At 45.9% G+C, this 22,523-nt stretch overlaps 1 protein-coding gene across 5 annotated transcripts in view; it reads right to left on the reverse strand.

Annotated features, from left to right (window-relative positions):
• RB1CC1 (RB1 inducible coiled-coil 1) overlaps window positions 1-22,523 on the reverse strand; it is a 60,314-nt gene that overhangs the window by 6,798 nt on the left and 30,993 nt on the right. For 4 of the 5 annotated variants that reach the window (XM_032609434.1, XM_032609433.1, XM_032609436.1 and 1 more), the window contains exons 9-20: window positions 19,840-20,024; window positions 19,489-19,675; window positions 19,323-19,404; window positions 19,139-19,200; window positions 17,785-17,888; window positions 16,934-17,060; window positions 14,946-16,846; window positions 6,511-6,676; window positions 4,060-4,168; window positions 3,748-3,976; window positions 2,575-2,629; window positions 1,518-1,565 (exon numbers count right to left, since the gene is read on the reverse strand). In XM_032609434.1, coding sequence (XP_032465325.1) covers window positions 1,518-1,565; window positions 2,575-2,629; window positions 3,748-3,976; window positions 4,060-4,168; window positions 6,511-6,676; window positions 14,946-16,846; window positions 16,934-17,060; window positions 17,785-17,888; window positions 19,139-19,200; window positions 19,323-19,404; window positions 19,489-19,675; window positions 19,840-20,024 — 3,255 coding nt within the window. Of the gene's footprint in view, window positions 1-1,517; window positions 1,566-2,574; window positions 2,630-3,747; window positions 3,977-4,059; window positions 4,169-6,510; window positions 6,677-14,945; window positions 16,847-16,933; window positions 17,061-17,784; window positions 17,889-19,138; window positions 19,201-19,322; window positions 19,405-19,488; window positions 19,676-19,839; window positions 20,025-20,149; window positions 20,315-22,523 lie in introns of those variants that run through there. The other variant, XM_032609437.1, reaches the window with a different exon arrangement.

A 22,523-nucleotide genomic window follows, 5' to 3' on the forward strand; every position in this document is an offset into this window, starting at 1 on the left:
GATACACGGGACACGGGTCTCAAGGCATCCCTCCCAAGCAGCGTGGACCCAATTATAACCACACAAATCAGGGACAGAAAAAATGGATTTCTCTTCGTTCATAAGTTTAATTCTGACGCTCAGAATTTCTTCCATTTCCCTTTGAACACTACGAAGGGTCTCAATTAATGTTTAAAAACAAAAGAGAAAGAAAACAACAAATACTGACTAGAAAGACCTAAAAGTATATTCCAACCTGTCTTCAAAATCATCCAAATAGTCTACATGCTGCCAGTGAGAACAAGTTTAATGATCCATTTTTCAGACCGTATTCAACTCTGTTTAGATTTTCTTAAAAAAGCTTGAGCTCTCCGCGTATTTGTTACAAACGAGGGCTTAGACGTGAGGGAGCCCTGGCTGAACACAGCTGGCAATCGATAGGAAAGGCGCCGCTCGCGGGGGAGCGGGTGCGCTCTGGACCTGAAGGACCAGACCCTTTCCCTCGTAAGCCTTTCCCCAGCATCTACTGTGTGCTGTGCACCGCCTACTATTCCGGGTGCCAGGAGCACACCTGTGAACAAAGCGCCGAAACCCTCGCCCAGCACAGCGTCCATCCCACTGGGGACGCTGCATGGAGCACACGTGGAGCATGTCTGTTCTGTGCAGCGTCCCCAGTGGCTGCAGGCAACTCCTCCAAGGCTCCTTGAAAAGGGTTTGCTTCACTCACGGAAACAGCAAATAGCCTTCAAAAAATTGTTTGGGTGATAAATTCATGACTGACAGTCTGGCAGAGCCATGGAATTAATACGTCATTTTTGCTGTTCAAGTTAAGAAAGGCAAACGAAAGAAAGCACAGATGTCTCCCTACAAGACACTTTATTTAAAAAAAAAAACTCAATTCTAATCTGTACCTTAAAATGTTTCTAAAGTCCTGAACACAGGCCTTAAACTGTTCCTATTTCCTCGTGAACTGTCATCATCAGAATCTGAAGCAACTGCTTTATTCAGCAGGTAAGACTGACTGTGAGACTGACTCATCAAGCACGCGGCTAGAGTCACAGGCTAGAGGGACGCCGAGGCAATTCAGAGGGCCACGCAGGGTCTCAGGCAAGGTGTCAGGTTCAAACACCCTGAGTCAAAAAAAGAAAGAAAAAAATCCGTGACGGACAGAACGTGCTGATTCCACACACCTCCGGGCGGACGCGCCGATGAGAGCCTCGTGAGGAGCCGTTCTGACTACCTGCGCACTTAACCAAGAGCCCCAACCTGACATTACAAACACATTATGCAATCCGAAGAGATTATAGCTTATTAATAATCGGAAAAGACAATCTGGATTTTGCCGGCTGCTTTTAACATCGTAAGACTGAGGCAGTGCATGTGGTCAGGCTTAAGAGTCAGCTGTCATCAGTGACCAGCGCAGCTCAACGAAAACTACCAGGAAAGAACTAACCACGCCACACAGCCTCCTGATCTTTATAACGAAATGCAATGCAAACGGTTTAAATGTCAAGATCAACTGGGCGAGAAGACCTTACCAGTCTCTGATTCAACCGCTTGTTTTCTTCTTCTTTCAACTGTAGTGTCTGCAGGGGTGGGAAAGAGAGACCCCCGGTTTATGCTCGAAAATATAGTCTGCGTGCTCAAGTCTGGTTCTACTGTAAAAGGTTTGTGGGGACATTCTTTTCTAGGAATCCTTTCCAACTGTCTTATTTACTGGCTTAAAAGAGAATAAGAACAATTTTAGGTTTATTTCCTTAAGCCAAGGATTCTCAAAGTTTAATATGCATTAGAACCACTTGTGACCTTGTAAATACGCAGTAGCTATCTGAGATGCATCCCCAGAGGCTCTGTTAGGAGGTCGGGCCCCAGAGGAGGAATCTGCAATTATACTACTCATGCCAGCAGATGCTTCACTAACAAGAGCACACGCGCAGCACGAGAGCACAAATCTGTACAATTCTGACTCCGAGTCCTTATCAGACGGTTATCTTGTAGGGAGCTAAAGTGTTAAAAATCTTCAAAGCCTAAGCAGTGAAAAGTGGTCTCTGAACAAAGATGTGTAAAGTCTGCAGCTGAGAAGAAACCCCTTATTACCATTTTTTTCTCTTCACTCCAATTAATCACTATAAAAACCCGAACTTTTCTTCATTATTCACATATTCTACTTGTGCCCTATTTTGGAAAATAGTTAATATTTTGTTTTTTGAAATTAGTATGTGAAATTCACACTTCTATTGCATTGCTGAATCCTGAACTGTTCCTGGCCACTCGGATCAGAGATGACAGGACTTCTCAAAAGTAACCACAAAAATAACCGTTAAAAAAGATCTAATTTGGGGAAGTCCCTGGCGGTCCAGTGGTTAGGGCTCAGCACTTTCACTGCCAGGGCCCGGTTTGAGCCCTGGTTGGGGAACTAAGATCCTACAAGCCACGCGGTGCAGACAAAAAAATTAATTTAAAAAAAGAAAAGAAAAAAAAAACCCTAATCTAAAAACACAAATCAAGTCTGCTTTCAGCGTAAGGTTTACTTCACTGCATCCCGGAGTGAGCGTATTTATTAAACCCTGTGTTCCAAGGAAACGATGCACTTACGCGTTCCAACAGCATTATCCTCCGCCTCTCTTCAGAGAGCGTGTGGGCGTTTTCTCTAAGAGAGAAGAGGGCTTATTTCAGTTTAGGTCTTAAAATTCTGGACGTCACAGTCTCCAATAAGGTTTTGGAAACGTAACTGTTAATACAGAGCACTTTACAGATTTAAGGGTTTGTACTAAATTTTCAGAAGCAGCCTGTTTAAATTAGGACACATTTTGATGGTGTAGGATGGTATAAAATTTATACCACAGATCCTGAACCTAGATTGATAAACCTTTTGAAATTATGAGCAAAACTTTGTGCATGCATTTTTCTAGGGATAATGTCTGAAATTTCAAGCTTTCTCCCATGGACCATTCCTCTTATCCATGTTACGGATAAAACGGCCATTCTTGGGCGGCTTCACCATTAAAACTAGAAACAAACAAAATGCCACAAGTCCTTGAGTGAGCTATAAAACTCAAAGCTTCAGTTCATAAAGAACAAACCAAATCTATATAGACTACAAAAGTATTCCTACATGTCTACAAAGCGCTAGTCACTGTCACGTGTGAATCTGCCCATCACACTGAGGTAGTCAGAAACTAACCAGAAAAGAAAACAAGCAAGAGCACGCAGGCTTTTATTTCATTTTTTTAAGCTGAGCCGGAACCGACAAGTAAAACCGTAATACATCTAAAGTGCGCGGCGTGATGGCCTGATACACATGCGCGCTGTGGGAGGAGTCCCTCCATCAAGTTAACTAACACACCCATCACCTCACGTCATTTACCCGCCTCTTCGGTGAGAACACCGCCCATGCTCCACCCCAGCCCCTGGCAGCCACTTTCCTGCTCTCTGCTTCCGTGAGTTTGACTTCTGATTTTACTTCAGTTTCCACACAGAAGTGACAACTCCCTCCCCACAGTACGGCCTCAGCACGCTGAACGCACTGGCGACCCTAAGGAAGCCCTGCGCCCCTGACGCCATGGCCTCAAGGCCTGGACCCCACTGCAGGGTCCCCGCCCGGCTGCCTACACGCTGCGGTGGCACCTGGGCACGGTATGAAAACGTGCCGAAGTGGATTCCCGCACACCATCAGTAGCGCTATCACGGGCCGTGGCACGGAGAATTCACACGTGCAGCTCTCAGGTCCACGGGCCGCGGCCCCCGGCGAGTAGGACGGGCACTCACCGGACAGACATCGTGCTGGTCTCCAGCGCTGAGTCCGGCCTGCCTTCGCCGAGGGCATCCGGGGCCTCCGCCGGGGGCTCGGGCGCACAGGCCCCATACAGCTCGGGGGCAGCGGCCACCCCCGGGAAGGGGACAGGGCCGCCGCCCCGCAGCCGGCTGACCTCCTCCTCCAGCCTCTTCTTCTCCTCCAGCAAGCGCGCGCGGTCCTCGGACAGAGACTCGATCAAATCTGCAGCCCCGGGCGGACGTGAGCGTTACAATCATTGAGTGTGACACGGAACTAACAACGCTGCATTAGGAAGCGTCACTGACCTTTGTCCCGCTCTTGCTGCTGCATCGTGCTTTTCAGCTTGTCACTGAGATCACTGATTATGTTCTCTTTTCTCATTTTCTCTCTTGTTAAAACAGTATTAAAATTGGTCTGGAACAACAGAACGATAACTACTTAAATTACCTGCATGCACGGGGCAGCCAGAGCTAAAGAAAATACGTCTATTTTTGCACGGTGCGTCTCTATGGGGAGAAGAAAAAGCTAATTCACAAGTGATGTTTATTTTGAAATAAAAATGCCACGCTGTGGTAAACACATTCGATTGTATTTTCCTAGTTCTGTATTAAGATATGTTCCAATTTAATATCTTGAAAATGAATGCTATTCTCACATTATTGTCCACAGATTTATTGTCAGAGGAAAAGCATCAGTAAATATGTCTTAAATGTGGGGGAAAGAAATAAAATAACCAACACTTTAACCAGTGCTGTTATATACTTAACTGTCCCTTTTAGTGATCTCCCTGCCTCTGGAATCTTCCTTCTGTCCTTAGCTAAATCTCGATTCCACAGTCACATTTTGGACATGACCGTATCCCATCTCCTCCTCTCATCTGGGTATCTGCTGGTTTACAATGGCTGGACCTGCCACTCCTCGACTTCTAGGAAAGCCTTCTCACTGCGGATCTCATACATACCAGCTGCCTGCAGAGATCCCATGAGCCAATTTCCACAATTAAGAGTCAAAGATCCTCCAATCAATCATTAATGCCAATGATGCTAGAAACAGAGACATTTAACAAGAACGTGGCATTCTTGGGCCAAAATTAGTGAATCTGTTAAATACTGAGTTAAACTCATTTCTAGCCAGAAAGCAGACAGGAAGATCCCCTCAAAAAGAATATTTATGCTATGCCTTTGTATTAAACCATTGCTCTGTATCATTTATGGTAGAAAATTAACAAATGTTTATAATAGTACATTAGTTACTTTGTTTTCATAACCGCTGGCTGTTTCTGCAATATCAAATGGATTCTCAGAAAAGTTAACACAATTTATAATACACACATTAGAAACAAGACTAGTTAATGTAAGAGCCAACTAGGCCCAAGGAGCCCTTATAAAGCCAGTTACAAATCAACTCAAGTAACTACCACTTGACATCCAAACACCACTTAAAATTGGCAGGTACCTTAGGAGTCACCTGCCCTCTCGTTTGACAGCTATTAAAAGAAGAACTACATTTGGATCAGATGGCTGGCAGCTTTCCACGCTGGTCTCCATCTTACTGCAGCCCCCCTTAATGCTGGAAGCCTGCAGTTGCATAGGCTCACAGGAGCACAGAGACAGGCAGCAAGAAAGCGGGAGAGAAAGACCTAGCTCACGGAGGAGGAGACATGAAAGAATGCACAACTTCAGACTTCTAAAAACAGAGCTGAATGGCCTCTTCACTTTAAACCTGGTGGCTCCTCCCAGCCCTGGGCAGTTCATTTCCCTGGTTGCCGTGAAGCACGCTCTGTCTCTGGTTACTCGTTCTCATCCCCCCTTTTCCAGGCTCCTCTGTCTTTCCCCAGGCCTTAACATTTAAGGTTCCTAAGTGTTTGGAGCTTTACTTCTACATTTTCTTTCTGTTCTGTGGTTGACATTTTTTTTAACTCTAAAAAGACAGTGAGAAAAGGAAAACTGCAGCACACCACATTAAACGTGCACGTTGACTGTAACATGCCTACCAGTCTCAGAAACGTATTCCTCGGGACAAAAAAGGATGTCGTGCTACCCCTGGCCTGACTGACACCTGCTCTCACACCGGTCTGGTCTGGCAGCCCTCGCTCTGCCCCGCGCCCCAGCCAGCGATCCTGATTACGTAGAAATCCAACCGCGTCGCTCCTTTATTTCCTCTCCCACTGCCGCCCGGCACCTTAGCTGATGTAATGCTCCCTCACAGGGCATCTTGACCCTCAGTGGACTGGCCGCTGCTGACCTCACAAGCGTCAGCTCTCACCACTGATCCATATTAATAAGGGAATCACCAAAGTTCAACAGTATTCCACCATAACCTACCGCCAGCCTATCACATGGATAAGAATTATCAGCATGTAATTTAGAATAAAATTTTAGAGCTTAGAAAAAAAATTCAAATATCATCTATGCAGCAGTACAAACACTTTCATTTGCAAAAAAAACAAACTGATGTGAAGCGGTTAAATGATGTTTACGAGATCGCATAGGTAGCTAAGGAACAGAATTTACACTTCCTCATTTCTAATCTAGCACTGCTTCATTCTGAAGCACCTATGTGACATAATGACCGTTAAAAAGAAAATGCTTCTATCACGAAGAAGATATATAATAATAAATACCATCAGGATCAATGTAGGAAAATCACATTTAAGATACAAGAAACCTCAGCTACACAAAGAAATTTTACTCGGTAATGTATGTTCATCTCCTCTAGACCTAAAATGAATGCAGTAAGGTGGGAGACCTACAAACCTGTTGTTCAGCAATCAAAGATGTTCGCACATTCTGCATTTCTTCGTTTTTTCTTTTCTCCTGCTCTTCAAGTTGTTCTAGAAACTTAGCTTTTTCTTCCTGGAGCTTTTCTTGAAGTTCAGCGACTAGGCTTGAAGAATCTTGTTTGGTAGATTCAATGGTATGACTTTAAAAATTAAATACAGCATTAACTTTTTCAAAATTACACAGAACTAACACAACATTGTAAATCAACTATACTTCAATAACATTTTTTTTATTTTTTTTCGGTACTTTGGCCTCTCACTGCTGTGGCCTCTCCCATTGCGGAGCACAGGCTCTGGACGCGCAGGCTCAGCGGCCATGGCTCACGGGCCCAGCCACTCTGCGGCATGCGGGATCTTCCCAGACCGGGACACGAACCCGTGTCCCCTGCATCGGCAGGCAGACTCTCAACCATAAAATTTTTTTAAAAAAGTAACCAGGGCTTCCCTGGTGGTGCAGTGGTTGAGAGTCTGCCTGCCGACGCAGGGGACACGGGTTTGTGCCCCGGTCCGGGAAGATCCCACATGCCGCCGAGCGGCTGGGACTGTGAGCCGTGGCCGCTGAGCCTGCACGTCCGGAGCCTGTGTTCCACAACGGGAGAGGCCACAACAGTGAGAGGACTGCGTACCGCAAAAAAACAAACAAAAAAAAAAAACCAAACAAAATAATAAAAAAGTAACCAAATGTATTTTAAGTACAATGTAAAGTCACTGAAGAATTTTGTCTAGAAAGAATGTCATATAGTGAATTTAGATTTTTAAAAGACTTGTTGTAAAGATCCTGGTCAGAACACGGGGGCATGTCTGCATGAGAGGTTTCAGCTGACACAGGACGCTAAGTAATAAGAATCCTGTAGGAGTGCAATTGTGCGCTCACATCACGTGTGCGTGCACAGGCGGGAAGGACCTTCCTTCCTAGGTGCCCTGCACCTGTGCGCTGCCCAGTGCACCGAGGGGAGTGCTGTTTCTATTTCAGGGTCAGTGCTATGCAAGGATGAGGCAGGAAGGACAGTTCAGGCACAAGGACGTTCAGACGCTACTGACTCTGTAAACACACGGTCATCCCCAACACCCAGGATGAGCACCCGTGACATCAGCACAGGGTATATGCTGACCCACAAGGTGAACACTTTGGCAGTAAAAACAAAGAAAGGAGAGTTTACGGGGCTTCCCTGGTGGCGCAGTGGCTAAGAATCTGCCTGCCAGTGCAGGGGACACGGGGTCGATTCCTGGTCCAGGAAGATCCCACCTGCCGCGGCGCAACTAAGCCTGTGCACCACAACTACTGAGCCTGCACGCCACAACTACTGAGCCTGAGTGCCACAACTACTGAAGCCCGTGCGCCTAGAACCTGTGCTCCGCAACAAGAGAAGCCACCGCAATGAGAAGCCCACGCACCACAAGGAAGAGCAGCCCCCGCTCGCCGCAACTAGAGAAAGCCCACGCGCAGCAACGAAGACCCAACGCAGCCAAAAAAAAAAAAACAACAAAAAAAGGGAGCTTTTAACACAAAGAATGATCAAGAACCATGCTGTGCTGGGGCAGGGCTTCTCGTGGCTTTATGGGCGGCCCTCCTTATCCTTGGGTTCCGCATCCACGGATTCAACCAACCACGAGTTGAAAATATCCCAGAGAGTCCCAGGAAGCAAACCTGGAATTTGCCTGAGGGCTGGCAACTATTTACACAGCACCTGCATTGTTAGGTATTACAGGTGATCTAGAGATGCTCTGACGTGCTCAGGAGGCTATATGCAAACACCGCACCACTCTATACAAGCTGACTTGGGCTTCAGCGGGTTCTGGTATTTGGGGGAGGTCCTGGAACCAATCCCCATGGCATCGAGGGACTGTTATTATTAGTCTGACCCAAAGTACACACTGTGTCACATTGCTGGAGGCTCCCATAGAAAACGCTCCAGATTACCACCAGCCCCATCATTCAGCTTCAGTTTGCAGGACTCTAAGGCCCCAAACGGCTCTGACCTCAGGGGGCATTAACCCTAGCAAACTGAGCGGTAAGTAAGAGCTGAATATTTTAAGTAGTTTTTTTAACAGCATCACTGGCTGGCTTCCTCTGGGGAATTAGGAGCCATGTTTGTGTTGTGTGGGGAGAAGACATAAAAAAGGGTTCCAGTATCTCACAATTTAGTTAAAGCTGTTTCTGATCCAGCGGTACTACCATGGAAATCTAAGAAATTTATCAATAAAGGTTGCCCTCCCCCCAAAGAGAAACTTACACAACCCTATCTTTCCATATATTAATTTAAAACCTTAAAAAGGCCCTGAACTTAAAACTGAAGGAAGCAAGGTATATCTGTTACCAGCTGGGAACGTCATCCCATCACACAGAACTTGAAACAGAGCAACTCTGGTTCCCCCACGTCCATGAACCAGTGTGTGCGAGCAAAGCTATTACACCCAGTGCTCCTAGTAACTAGGAAACCCGCACTGAACACACGCCAGAGTGGCCTCTCCCCCATCAGTGACTGTAGTAGATTTGGGCCTAGTAACCGAGTAGTTGATCGTGGGTTTTTAAGAACTCTTCTGAGATCACAGAATAAGAGATTCGAAACGACACCCTATTCCAGTGTTCCCGTCCCCAGGCAGACCCACAGCAACTGCTCCTGGACACACGCCTATGAGCGGCACGGGAGGCAGGCTTCCCGACACATGCAAACCACACACATGTGTCCTGCATGCGTGTTCCGTGTACACGGGGTGTGAGAAAGCCCTTGCCCTCAACTCTCAAAATAATATATACTACTGACTTCATTTTTCCCAGTGATATGGAGAAAAGGCACCCACTTTTAATTCTGCATCTCCTTAATCCCAAGGAGACGGAGCAGCCATTCGCATCCTGGCTGTGTGTCTCCTGTCTTCTCTATCTGTCGATTCACATCCTCTGCCCATTTTTCTCATGGATTGTTTGCCCTTTTCTCTCCGATCTGCGGGACCTCTCTGACATTACAGACATAATTAATACTCCCATTTATATCTCGCCAACGTTTCTCCCAGGCAGGTGGCCTCTCAACGCTGCTGCTGGCAGATGGACAACCGGCCGAGTGGGGACGGCTGGGAGAGGAGCTGGCCCGGGTGCCGTCACATCAGCACCACTCCCTTCAAGTCTCCTCACTCCTTTTCGAGGGTTTCCTCTGTGCGACGGCAGCCGAGAACGACACTATCCAGAATCCCCTTCCCAGGAAGCTCTGGTTTCAAGTTTGGCAACAAAAAGTTACCTGCATGAAGGAGTGCTAAAGAGTCTATCACTCCAGAGGGGGCTGTGACCAGACAGGAGGGCAGTGAGGGTCACAAGGGGCTTCCTGGGTCGACGTCGCAGTAGACACCTGGCAGCAATCTCCAAAGAATCTGTAACGGTTTCCTGACGAGCCACCAGCTTTGTACTTAAGGTGACTGTGAACCTACCAGTTCCCAGCCCTTCAGCAGCAACGCTTACCCTTCGCTCCGCCAGCCCTCCCCAAATTCATACAAGTTCTAAACCTAGTATTAAACCCTTTATTCTTGGAATACTTAAAAGAGGTTCTATTTTTCTAAGCTCATACCAGACAGATACAGATACGACCCTAGGGGAGAAAACCATCAAGACAGGGACCTGGAACTGATTCTCTGACCGGCTCCAACCGGAAGGCAGCAACCACCTTGGCGCCAGGGCAATGGGCGCTCCAGTGGAGCCAGGCCCCCACTGCAGAACCGGACAGCTGTGTCTTCCGGGAGCGAGAGTCTGGAGACATCCAGCGGAGCCCCCAGTGCCCACCAAACTCCCCTGCCCCCTTCCCTGGAGAGATCAGGATCACCTTCCTGAGGTCCCTTCTCAGTTAAGCTGATCTTCCTTCTCGACAACCTCTCCCACCATTTCACTACTACCAGACCCAGCGCGGCTTTCAAATCCCCAGATCCCAGGGGAGCTAAAAATCTAACCAAGGAGAAAATACAATTGCAAGATTTTCTTCATTTATTTTGGCAGAATCACAGGAAGTACGTACACGGATGGATCCAATGAGAGTTAGAACAGGAAGAATCAGGCCAAAATTTGCGTGGATGTAAAGACCAGAGATTCTAGATTCAATATTAGCTATTATCTGTTTGCTATGGTGATTGCCTGAGACGTGGACCTAACGGGTAAACCACGGCCTGCGGGCCAGATCCGGCCTGTGGCCTGTTGAGCTTCACCGGAGCACAGCCGCGCCTGTTCGTTCACCTCTCTCACTCCTCTTGATACAACAGCGAAGCTAAACAGCTCAGAGACCACTTAGCCCACAAAGCCTAAAATACTGAAAAGGAAGCCTTCACAGAAACTGCCAACTGGTTCTCTGTACCAGTGACTCTCAAAGGGTGATCCACAGAACCTGGAGGTAACTAAAACACTGTCAAGGGATCACTAAGGTCAGAACTACGCACACGATGACGCCAAGATGCTGTCTTTTACTCCCTGCTGGCATCGCACAGATGATAAAACTGCTGACCCCTTAATGGAGAGACAGTAGCACCCACTATACTCTCAATCAGTGTATCCTGCACTTCAAGGCGCTCCAAGTGAAGGCAGGTTTACTTTGGAATATCCTTGATGCAGTAACATTATTAATATTACTGGATCCTGACCACTGAGCCTACGTCTTTTACTCCTCTGTGTGACAAAACGAGAAGCACCTACGAAGCCCTTCTGCATCACGAGGTGCGTCTGTCTCACGGCAAAGCACCTGCACAGCTGTTCTGTGTGCGCCGAAGGAGCACCTTCTTTCATGGTGCGCTACTTCTATTTGAAAAATGACAAGCTTTGGTTATTTAGACTTGCGTTTTTGATAGATGTTTACTCAAAAATGATCAACATGACTTCAATGAATAAGTGACATAACTTGTTACCACTGACAAAATGTGACACTTTAAAAAGAAACTAAAATCTTGGGCTTTATTATATGCCCCCTGGTAGGGCCCAGAGAATGCCCCTTCACCAAGGCTTTCAGAAACACCACCCCAAAGGCTCTGCAGGGCGCCTGCAGGACAGGGAGAGTGGCGGGACAAGCCAGTAAAATTCAACGAGCTTCACAGGCAGGACAGGTTCTGGAGGGGAGAGGCCGACCAGCACCACTTAGCCCTCACAGGCAGCAGAGCCAGAGCAACCGAAAGTCTGACCCAGAAGAACCTCTGGCAGTGGCTGTCACTAGGGCTCTAACAGAATGGGCCGATAAAGGCTTTTAAACTGACTTTTAAAAAACCCAGTAGCTGGCGTTCAGAGATCTAACTTCCAGAGAATCGCCATCTTTCACCCAATTCCAAGACCTGAGTCAGTCACCAACTACAATGCCAAAATTTTATACAGAGTTTTCTTTCTAACCTTCAAAGAGACCCACGGCCATTTTCCAGGCTGAGTGTGTATTCAAGGAAGGTAACTAATCAACTTTTGAGGGAATCCTGAGCACTGGCTCTCACGTGACTCTAATGCCGCTGTGGTCCCCCAGGACACCACTGACAACCATACACGAGAGACGCGTCCTTCCATCCAGGATCTGAAATGCAACAGATGTAAAAGCAACTGTTGGCGAATCACTGCTGGTCCCCCTACTGATGGAATGAGGACCATTACGGCAGAAAGAGCCATAAAATCCCTGAAACACAGAGGAGATTTCTACCACAATCTCGCTCAACTTAAGTATGCGTCCTGTCGGAAACATATAAAAACAAGCAACGGGTTATCATAATTTAATCAGGTAGTGACTCCAATAAAACTGCTATTTCATACATAACCTCTTCACTGGAGCAAATTAACAAGACCACTACTACCTGACATGTAGCTACTGATTCGGTGATTTCTTCCCCCTTTATTCTTATTAGAACAGACCAGGGATAAACACACTTTTCTCTGTAAAGACAAATACTGAATAGTATAAATGTGACTCAGACAATCTCCGTCACAGCTACTCAACTCTGCTGAAAGCAGCCACAAAGCAGAAATGGCCTCTCTGTGAGCCAATACAGCTGTGTTTACAAAACCAGGCTGTGGGCTGGATTCCCACAGGCCACAGGCTATCAATCCCGGGTAGAGACCACAGGAAGCAGTGTGATTTCACCAATAGGGACCGCAATCGACTCTGTCTTATCCAGGATTAGATCAACTCTCCGGTCCTCTGCTGAAGTCTCGTTGGCAGGCATTACCGATCTTCCTGCTATCCCTCAAGAAATCACACTAATGCAACCCACTTATGGCAACATGCTCCTCAGGCCTGGTAAACAGGAGTTAGCCACTACCTGAGCGACCAGGGCAAGACACGTGAGTGCCGGTGGGGTGAGCAATGAGGGCCGTGGAAGCCCACAAGCCTGTCAGCACAGCGAGATTTCTGAGTGCCCAGCGGTCCAGGCCTGCGAGACGCCCGTCCAGGGTGCGGGTGAGGACCCCGAGGGCTGCGGGCAGCACCCAGTACGCTCAGCTCCTCCTGGACACCTGCCCAGCCTCCTGCTGTGTGGGAGACCCTGCAACCCGCGCCAGCTGCCGTGCGGCGGGGCCCGTCTCCCAGCGGGTGCCAGACGTGTCTGCGGCAGAAACGGGCAGTGTACGGAGCCTCGGCAAGTCCTACAGGAGAATCGCGGCTGAGGCCCTCAGGATCCTGAAGCAGGTGAGCGTTTCCCTTCCGTAAGATGGCTCAGGGCTCGCTCCTGGGTCTGTAGAGGCCGAGAGCCTGACCGTGCTCTCCCCAGTTACCGCGTGACCCGAGCCGCCTGTCAGGAAGAGGACACTGTCTCGCCCACTCTGGTGACGACGTGGTGGACGCGAGGCGGGCCCACACGAGCCCCAGCAGCGCCAGGCGGGCACAGGAGGTGCTTCCCTTCCCTCCATCACAGCCACGGCGAGCCCGGGCTCCAGAGCCCAGGGGCAGGACGAGAGCCCGGCGGGCAGGGGCGCCCATGATCAGCAGTGAACTCGAGGACGCCCGCCCCGGGGGAGGACCGGCCAACAGAGTATGGGAGAGAGGCCGTCCGTGTGGAAAGGTGAACGAAAAGCCGCGCTCCAGGGAGGGGAGACGGGGGACAGAGGCCGCGTCGCAGGAGCCTGGCTCCGGCAGGTCAGTGCGGGTGAGAGAGACGCGGGAGCCGCGGGAGGCCAGGGTGCTCGGGGCCGGGCGGCCAGCCGTGCTGTGCCCACCCCAGTGCCAGAGCCTCACCTGCGCCGGATTATTCCCGGAACCCCCTCTGCAACCGGAAATCCGCCAACGAGGAGGACGAGCGTGGAGTCCGGAAGGAGAAGGGCGGCTGGGCCTGCTCCCCGTCATCCAGGAACACAGTCCCGGGCCGAGCCGCACCCCGAGCCCATCGCTGGGCCCCGCGGGGACGCCCGGAGCCGCCGCGCCGTCCCCGGGGCCCCGCCGGCCGCCAGCCGCGGTGGGCGCGCCCGCGTCTGTCCTCCTGCTGTGTCACCGGTGCCCTCCCGGCCTTCTGCGGTGACTGCCGGGACCTCGGCGTCCCCCAAGCTCTGAGAAGGTTCGAGTATGGCCTAGTTCCTCTAAGAGCCCGCCATCCTTCCAGAACACATAAAGGCTTTCTGTCTTCAAAACAGACGCGGAGGGTGAAACTGCACACCAGGGTATGAACACCACACAGCGGACAGTCGATCCAGGAGGCGGTGTGAAAGTCCCTTTAACCTCCGGCCAGAGGTTAAAATAGCCAATGCAAATATACCTATACATATGTTCCCTTGGAAAAATTAATGATAGCACCAACTGATAACGTTCTAGAAATTGTTTATTAGGCCACAAACCCCTTCAAATAATTTTAACGAGTGGAAATGCGGAAGCCCAATTTCTCTCAGCCAAGGCAGTAACATCCGGCAGCAACAATAACAACGCGAAAACCCTCACCACTGTATAAACCCAGCATTTAACACTATCTTTTGAATCACAGAGGAAATAACTGAAATTGTAATATCAAGAAAATAACCACCAGAAAGCTACACAGCACCAACCCAGAAGTTACTAACTGCTGCTCTTTATACATACATACATACAGTATTTTAAAAGAATGAAAATAAGTAACTTTCAAATGAAGAGTTTAGGGAAAGAACTACAAACAAACCAAAAGGAAATTTATAACTTAAAAAAGGAATAAGAAGATCCCGAACACATAGGAAATTTTCAAAAATTATTCCTCTCAAAATCCAAAATACGAATCCATTTTTAAAAGCCCTCCTAATGGATTCACATAGCCTGTTAATTTTTTTTAGATGTCTGTGAGAAACACTACTTTCAGAAGTACGTTTTTACTTCATAAAGTATCTCCACTGTTACCTTTACCTAAGGTATTACCTAAGGTAAATGAGTAAATCAAGGTACTGTGATTACACTCACAATTAAAATCTCCATCACTGAGACTTTAATTTTATGATTATAGACTAAAGTTCATCCTTACCTTTTTGCTATTTGACTCTCAAGATGTTTAATTTTTTCTAACAACTCCTTCTCAACAGCTTCCCTTTCCAAGCTCATTTCTTTACGGGCAGTCTCAACAGCTGCCTCTTTTTCACAATTAAGCCTCTGAATCAGCTGTTCTCGGTCCCGTTGGTGCCACATGACACATTCCTCTTTGTCTTTTTCAAGGTTCTGGATAATAGCCCTGTACTTCTCTTCTTGCCGGGTGATTTTCTCATCTTTTTCTTTCTCAAGAGCACTCAGTTCTGAGTCCAGTTTACTCTGCAGTTCAGCCAATTCTTCTTTCAGGCCTTTTTCTACTTCAGATGCGTGGTGATGCAATGATGTCACTTTGTTTACCTCGGCCCTAAGCATATCAGATTCTTCTTCCTGTCTACTAATTAACTCTGAAATGCACTGATCTTTTTCAATTGTCATTAACGTTCTTAGTTCGGCCAAGCCCACCTGATAATTTTCATTATCATCTTGAATCTTTTGGTTTAGTTTACCTATCTCTGTTCTCAAATGTTCTGTCTCTTGTTCGACGAGAGATTTTAAGGTCTCCTTCTGCTGGGCTCTGCTTTCTTCCAGCAAAATTTTTATTTCATCCGTTTCTGCTTCCTTCAGGGCAAGTTCAACCTCTAACTTACATCTCATGTCCGACAAATCAGAAACCTTGAGTTTTAATTCCTGGAGCTGCTGTTCTTTTTCCTGGATGGCTGTGGCATGAGAATCTTGCATCTGCTCGATTCTCTGTTGATTTTCCTTTTCTAATTTCTCCAAACAGACCTCGTGGCCGGTCATGACCTTCTTGAGCTCCTGAGTGTGCCTGGCTTGCAGAGTGTCCTCTAAGTCCTTCAGGTGGCTCTGCTCCAGGCACTGGAGCTCCGCCCTCAACAGCTGGAGCTTCTCATCGTTCTCCTCGCGGAGCCTCTTTAAGTCTGCTAGCACGGTCTCCCGTGACTGCTTCAGTTCTTCCATCTCGCAGTGTTGCGTACGCATTACACTTTCCATCTCTAACAACTTCTGATCCTTTTCCTTCTGCAGGCAGATGACAGCTTCCTTCTCATGTTTAACCATAGCAAATTCGTTATCTTTATTTTGTAAAACCTCCTCAAGGCACACCAAGTCTCCTTTCAGCTTTGTGATTTTGTTTTCATTTTCTTCACTCTCCTTTACTAGTGCAGCAAGTTTGCCCTCATATTCACTTTTTAAAGACTGTAGTTCTTTTTGGTGTCTTTCATTTAGTGTTATTTCCAAAGAGCATTTTACTTTTTCAATAATGTTTTTTATTTCTACTGCTGTACACTTTAAAGAATTTGAGAAGTCACACTGTTCCTTCTGCACAAACGTTCGGAAGTGGCAAAGGTCCTCCTTTATGGTTTGTACACTGAGGTGCGAGTCGTGGGCAGTGACACGGCACTTCTCCAGCTGGACGCCGAGAGACGCGTGGTGGCCCGATTGCTCCTGACCTCGGGCACTCGTGTCCTGCATTCGCCTGCTGTCGATGGCATTGATGACTGAGGAGTAAAGGGATTCCACCATCATCTCTGGACTCTGTGGATCACTGATAGGATTGGGAGATGACAAGTTTTCCTCTATTACAAACTCATTCACTGCAGACATGAAATCTGATTCAGGACTTTCTGCTAACGAATCCAAGTCTAACGAAGCCTGGTGAAGAGTCTGTTCTATGTTTGGATGGGGGATAGTTTCAAAATCAAATGTATGTGCATCAATGCTATCCGGAGACAATTCTTCTAAGGGACAGACTGCAGGACACAAGGGGCCCTGCACAGTGAGTGGAGGGGGTGTTCTGGGTGAGGTAGTAGTTGTGATTCCTGTCGTGCTTTCTATCCGGGGTGAGGAAGCCGCCTGTGGGGACGTCTGACTCGCGGATGCCTGGAAAAGAGAGGGACAGGCTTACAGAGCTGCAGCAACACAGGCATTTACGCTAACGGGCGAACCACTGGAAAGAACGGGATTTGCCTTTTGTTCACTCAGTAGGTCTGTAATGGTCTGTGACATTTCATCCAAACTTTGTGCTGCTTTTACCAAATTATGTAGAGCAAGTACATGCTGGTGTAGAGGGTCAAAGTCACAAAGTAAGGGCACCCTGAAACAGAGCACAATCAAATTAGATTTCTAATTTCTCAATGAAAAATGGATAACCGCAACCAAATATTAAAATCTATGTCAAAAGCAACTCACCATCGTCTTTCAGTCAATACCAGGAATAGTTTAAGCAGACTAAGACATATCATTAAACGGGGCGGCGGGGGGGGGAGAAGGAGAGGGTGGGACGAATTGGGAGATCTGGATTGACATATATACACTACCGTGTGTAAAATAAATAGCTAGTGGGAACCTGCTGTAAAGCACAGGGAGCTCAGCTCAGTGCTCTGTGACGACCTAGATGGGTGGGAGGTCCAAGAGGGAGGGAATACAGGTATACATATGGCTGATTCACTTCACTGTACAACAGAAACTAACACACCATTGTAAAGCAATTATACTCCAATTAAATAAATAAATAAATAAATATAGTAAATAAAAGTGATAAATCAGAAATCTCTCACAGTATGCAACAACGTCAGATCACTACCAGAAAAGAATTAACTTCATATAAGGCATTAATTCCCTCCTAGTTTATCTTCTTCATTTTTTTCTGATCACTTTTATACTCCCCAGAAACTTCCCAGCAGCCACGAGCAGCCAGCTCTCACGACGTGCTCCTCTGCTCCGGCACCCCTCGCGGTGCTGCTGCCCTTCCCACGGCTCCAGAGCAACGAAATCATCCCAAGACAGTAACTGAAGCTAAAAATATGAACTGTATTTACCTGAGGAACGGCTGGACTTCGGAAGGACAAAATGATTGCAGAAACTGTAAATCTTTTAATGAAATATCTGGAAGTTCACAGTCAAACTTTCGAGGCTTCTGTGTCTATATTAAAAAAATAGTAATTTACAAAAAAATATACAGTATAATTTTGTAACTGATTTCTTAGTATAATCAAATTCAATAACCAATAAAAATGCTTCAAATGATCTACTCACACCTAAGAAACTGAATAAAATAATAAAATGCAAATGAAGGACTATTCAGTGAGGATGCGGAGACCACTTTTCTGAGTCTGAAATAACAGGGACGTGCAAGCTGTTGGTGATCAACTGCCGTGCTCACTCCCCACTTCTCTGTTCTCAGCGTCTTTTCATGGGAATTCTGGTATTCCCGCCAGCATTAAAGGAACCCACTTGTCTCGCTATTACACAGGCTATTCCCAAGTTTCTACCTGACCAACAGCACAGTCGTGAGGACAGCCCCAGCCCTCTGTATCTACTCCTGTCACCTACTAGCGTGCTGTGTTGTTTTAATGCAGTAAAGATCGTTTTTTCTTACGCAAAACTTCCTCCTTGCCCTTTTCTTCACCTTTTCATTACATTTTCCAGAATACAAAGTCTTAGCCGATTTCAGATTCATAAAAAAATTATCTACCATTTCTTTATAAATACTGCCAAGAAATGCACCTTTGGTCTGAGTCATCACTTAACGCAGATTTAGAGACATCAAGACACCCTTCATTAAGCAGGGTTCCTAGATAAAGGAGTGTGGGAAATCCTGCCTATTACAACACTCATTCATAGATACATAAAAGCACATACATTTAAAGCCCTAAGGAATCCTGCAGTACAAACACATGTTTAACAGTTAAGCAGTGTGTCTGAGGAGAAAACAACAAACCTACAGCATTTCCAAGACTTCTTTGATCATGGAATCATATGTTTCATGTAATAAAATTAGTGGTCCCCAGACCCCTCTGGTTTAGAAATACAGCAACCTTATTTTTCACTGTTTCAATGAAGATGACTTGATGGGTCACCCTATTCTGATTTGTGCAACACGAATGATAGGGGAGGGGAGGGGAGGGAAAGGGCGGCAGGGACAGGAGGGGTGGAGACAGATAAGGTGAAGGGGAGAATCTGTTCCCACCCATCTCGACACTGTCGTAGGCTCGACAGTGTAGTAGGACTCCATCGTCCCATGCAGTGAAGGCTCCTGACCAAAAACTATGAATTCATCTTAAAGCCAAAACCATTTTGATAAAAAATTTGTTTCTGATAAATATCTCTACTTCTGAAATAAAGGTCTGAACACACACAGGATTTAGTCATATTAGAAAATAAATTACGTACACAAAAGGATGGGGGCCAGGAGTCCAATCCCCTAAACAGACGATTTCTTAAAAAGGACTTCCCTGTGTAAAGAAATGAACAATATGGTTATTTTACAACTCATGCTATATAATGCTATTTATATCTATGAAATAAAAACAGCATTTTTCTTAAAAAGTATAAGTTATGAATAAAGAACACTTACTAAATAACTTCCCAAAGGATTCCCTTTTTGACTTTTCAGCCTCATATAATCGCTTTCCGTCTTTGACTAAAGCACCAGTCCACTAAGAAAAGGAAAGCCTCTGTTAGTGTCACACACCAAGTCACTGAGGCTCCGGCACAATCAAAGTACAGTCCAACCTGCATACCTCCCTGTAGTGTTTTACGAACATTCTTCTCCTGACAACCTCAACAGCAGCTAAGCAGTACACCTGAGGGACTGTACTCAGAGCTTCGACGGTCTTGACTCTCTCTAGGAGCTCTATCACGAGGCGGAGCAAAGCCTGCAACTTCTCTCCATCCTGATCAGCATGAAGCATCACAAAGCAACACCACCTACAGAATGAAATCGAGACACACAGCTCCGTAAGCATCATCCAAGCCCACGCTAATCAACCAGTGGAGTATGTCAACATGGTGATAAGACTACGCCATCACGTGGGAGAAATAAAAAAAATCAACTCTCAACAACCCAAATTAGATACCCTAGAATCACTTACTTCAGTCTGACATGAAGGTTATTTGCTAGTTCTTGTTTGGCAGTGGTGCACTTCTGTTTAATATCCAACAGTTTTCTATGATTTTGCAACATAATCATCAACTGATTTGCATGACTCAGGCACAAATCAGGTAACACAGACGCATCTTTCAAGTTTTCAGCTCTCATCTGATTAGCTAAAAATCCCTTTGGGAGAAAATATTTTAAAGGATATTAACTTTCATTAAAACCATGAGCATTCATTTAAGAGGAAAAGCTTTACGTTAGACATGAACTGTTCTACTTTCAAATAAGATTTTAAAATCTCCTACTTTTCTGAGTGTAGTAGGTGTGTCCATAGCAAAGATTCAGAGTTCTTAAGAAATGTATGCTCATCTAATTCTGTTCCATTTTCGTGCTAGAAAAAAAAATGAGACCCAGGAAGCTAAAGCAACATATCCAAAGACACAGCAGGCAAATCAGAACTAGAACCTATGACTGCAAACTCCTGTTACACCACAGTTCAGTCAGAGCACAGGTAAATAAAAACAGGGGCACTGACTTGAAGCCCTGTGAAAACTAACAGATTTAATCTAATCAATGATATTCAATAGCATATTATATACTTCCCCCAATAAAAATCAATCAATCGACTTTGCACTACTCCCTGAAAAGTCATTCCTTCCTCTGGTATTTCTGGGCTATTATATACTTTGTTCCACTGATCTGTGCTCATTATCTTTAGAACAAGGACTTCTACAGTGTATTTTATTGTTTCATAGGAAAAGTAATTATCACACTTTTTTATTAGCTATCCTTATTTATTTTCACAGGTGAACCTTGCATCTTTTTGTTAGGCAGGGATTGTTTTTAGGCTATAGATTAATTCAGACAGATGTGCCAAAGCCAAGAGCAAACACTTAAAAAAAAAAAAGTCCAAAGACATCTTGATGAGACATCTTGCTGATCACTGTATTCACAGGTTTTTTCCCTACTCTACTCACTAGTTACCATGTTATAGAAGTTTTAGGATCTGCACACCCATCTCGCTGTCGCACTTGCTACTATAGGTAATTATCCTGGTAGGGCTCAACCACACAACCAACAAAGGACAGCAAGTGTGTCTTCTTACTTTCTGGTAGTTCTCTCTCTCTTCTTTTCTGTTTCATGTTTTTTCTAAATATCATGAAAATATTTAAGTTTAAATGATGTGTGTTAAAAAAAAGTCGAGATGATTCAATATATGAAAGTAAGATAATTTTAGTAATTATTTTACATCTTACTTTTCTTTCAATATCCTGCGTGCTTAACCGTGGCTGTGCTTTTTCTGTAACTTAATCTATTTTTAAAAAGTAACTTACTGCTTTATTCTCCTTTGATAAAATCTTAATAGGTTTTCAATTGCTTTTTACTGAATCCAAGAAAAATATGGCATCAATCCACAATTCATGACGTACAAGCCCAATGCAGGAGAAATACAAAGAAAGCCACACCTCACCACGTCACAGTCCAACTGCATAAACCCAAACCAAAGGCAAAGTGCTACAAGTAAATCAGTAACAGCCTAGAATTCTCTATTAAGAGAAAATATCCTTCAGAAACAAAGGATTTTCAAATGACAAAACCTGCATTTGCCCCTGGAAGGAAATACTAAAGGATATTTTAACGTATGATAGACTTTAATACATCAAGGATGTATGCATTCCTTAAAAGGAATACAGCTAATACGTTAAAAAGACAATATACTATGACCACATTGAGCTTATTCCAAGAATCCAAGGATGGTCCAAGATTCGAAGCAGAACGTACCTTTCTTAATCTGATAAAGGGTTTCTATTAAAACAAGGAGGAAAAAAAACCTACTACGAACACTGTAATGGTGAAATGTCGATCATTTTTACAGATCAGGAATTAACCAAGGACACCCAGTATCACATCTATCTTAGCATTACACTGGGAGGGCTCCATTCGGTGCAAACACAAGATAAAGAAATTCAGTTCACAGTAAGGGGGCCGGATCCAAAATCAAGAGACAGAAAAAGAGAATCTGGTAATTACAAGATGCATTCAGTTAGTAAACTATAAAAATGCTATGAATATTTTAAACATGTTTAAAAAGAACACAGCAAGGCTCTATCTACACGCTTTAGCTACCTCCCCGATACTACACGTCCTCGGCCACGCAGGTGAAGTACAACATTCGTACCCATTAAAGTGACCACTCTGACGTTCTAATGAAAGAAGACATTTAGAGGAAAATGGTGGCAGGGAAAGTTGAAGCAGCAAAGCGTGTGTGAGCGGCAAGGTTAGAAAAGTGGCCTCTTTTGGCTCCAGGCTGTTCTCACAGAGTGCTCTCGCCAGGGGAGGGGCACACAGAGCAGTCGGGAGTCACAGCCAGTCACCACGTGGAAAACTCCCCTCGAGTCCACCACCTTCTTCAGGTCATCAACCTAACCTGGCAACAGGGCTCCTAGAACACTGCATTAAACGAGACCTAAATTTTCTGAGGTTCCCGGCTTCCTCAGGAGGGAGCAGGGGGCTGTCGCGTGCGCGGGTCTCCCCTGCCGCTCACAGCATCTCCGGGCCGCCTCCCCGTCACCCTCCGCAGCCTCAGCTCACGTGGTGCTCTCAAACCCGAACGCGAAGAACTGGCCTCCACCTTTACTACGTGGAACCAGTAATACCGTGAACAGCATTCATGGGTGA

The sequence above is a fragment of the Phocoena sinus genome, chromosome 17 (assembly GCF_008692025.1).
Source record: "Phocoena sinus isolate mPhoSin1 chromosome 17, mPhoSin1.pri, whole genome shotgun sequence".
In the NCBI taxonomy this organism is placed as follows: domain Eukaryota; kingdom Metazoa; phylum Chordata; class Mammalia; order Artiodactyla; family Phocoenidae; genus Phocoena; species Phocoena sinus.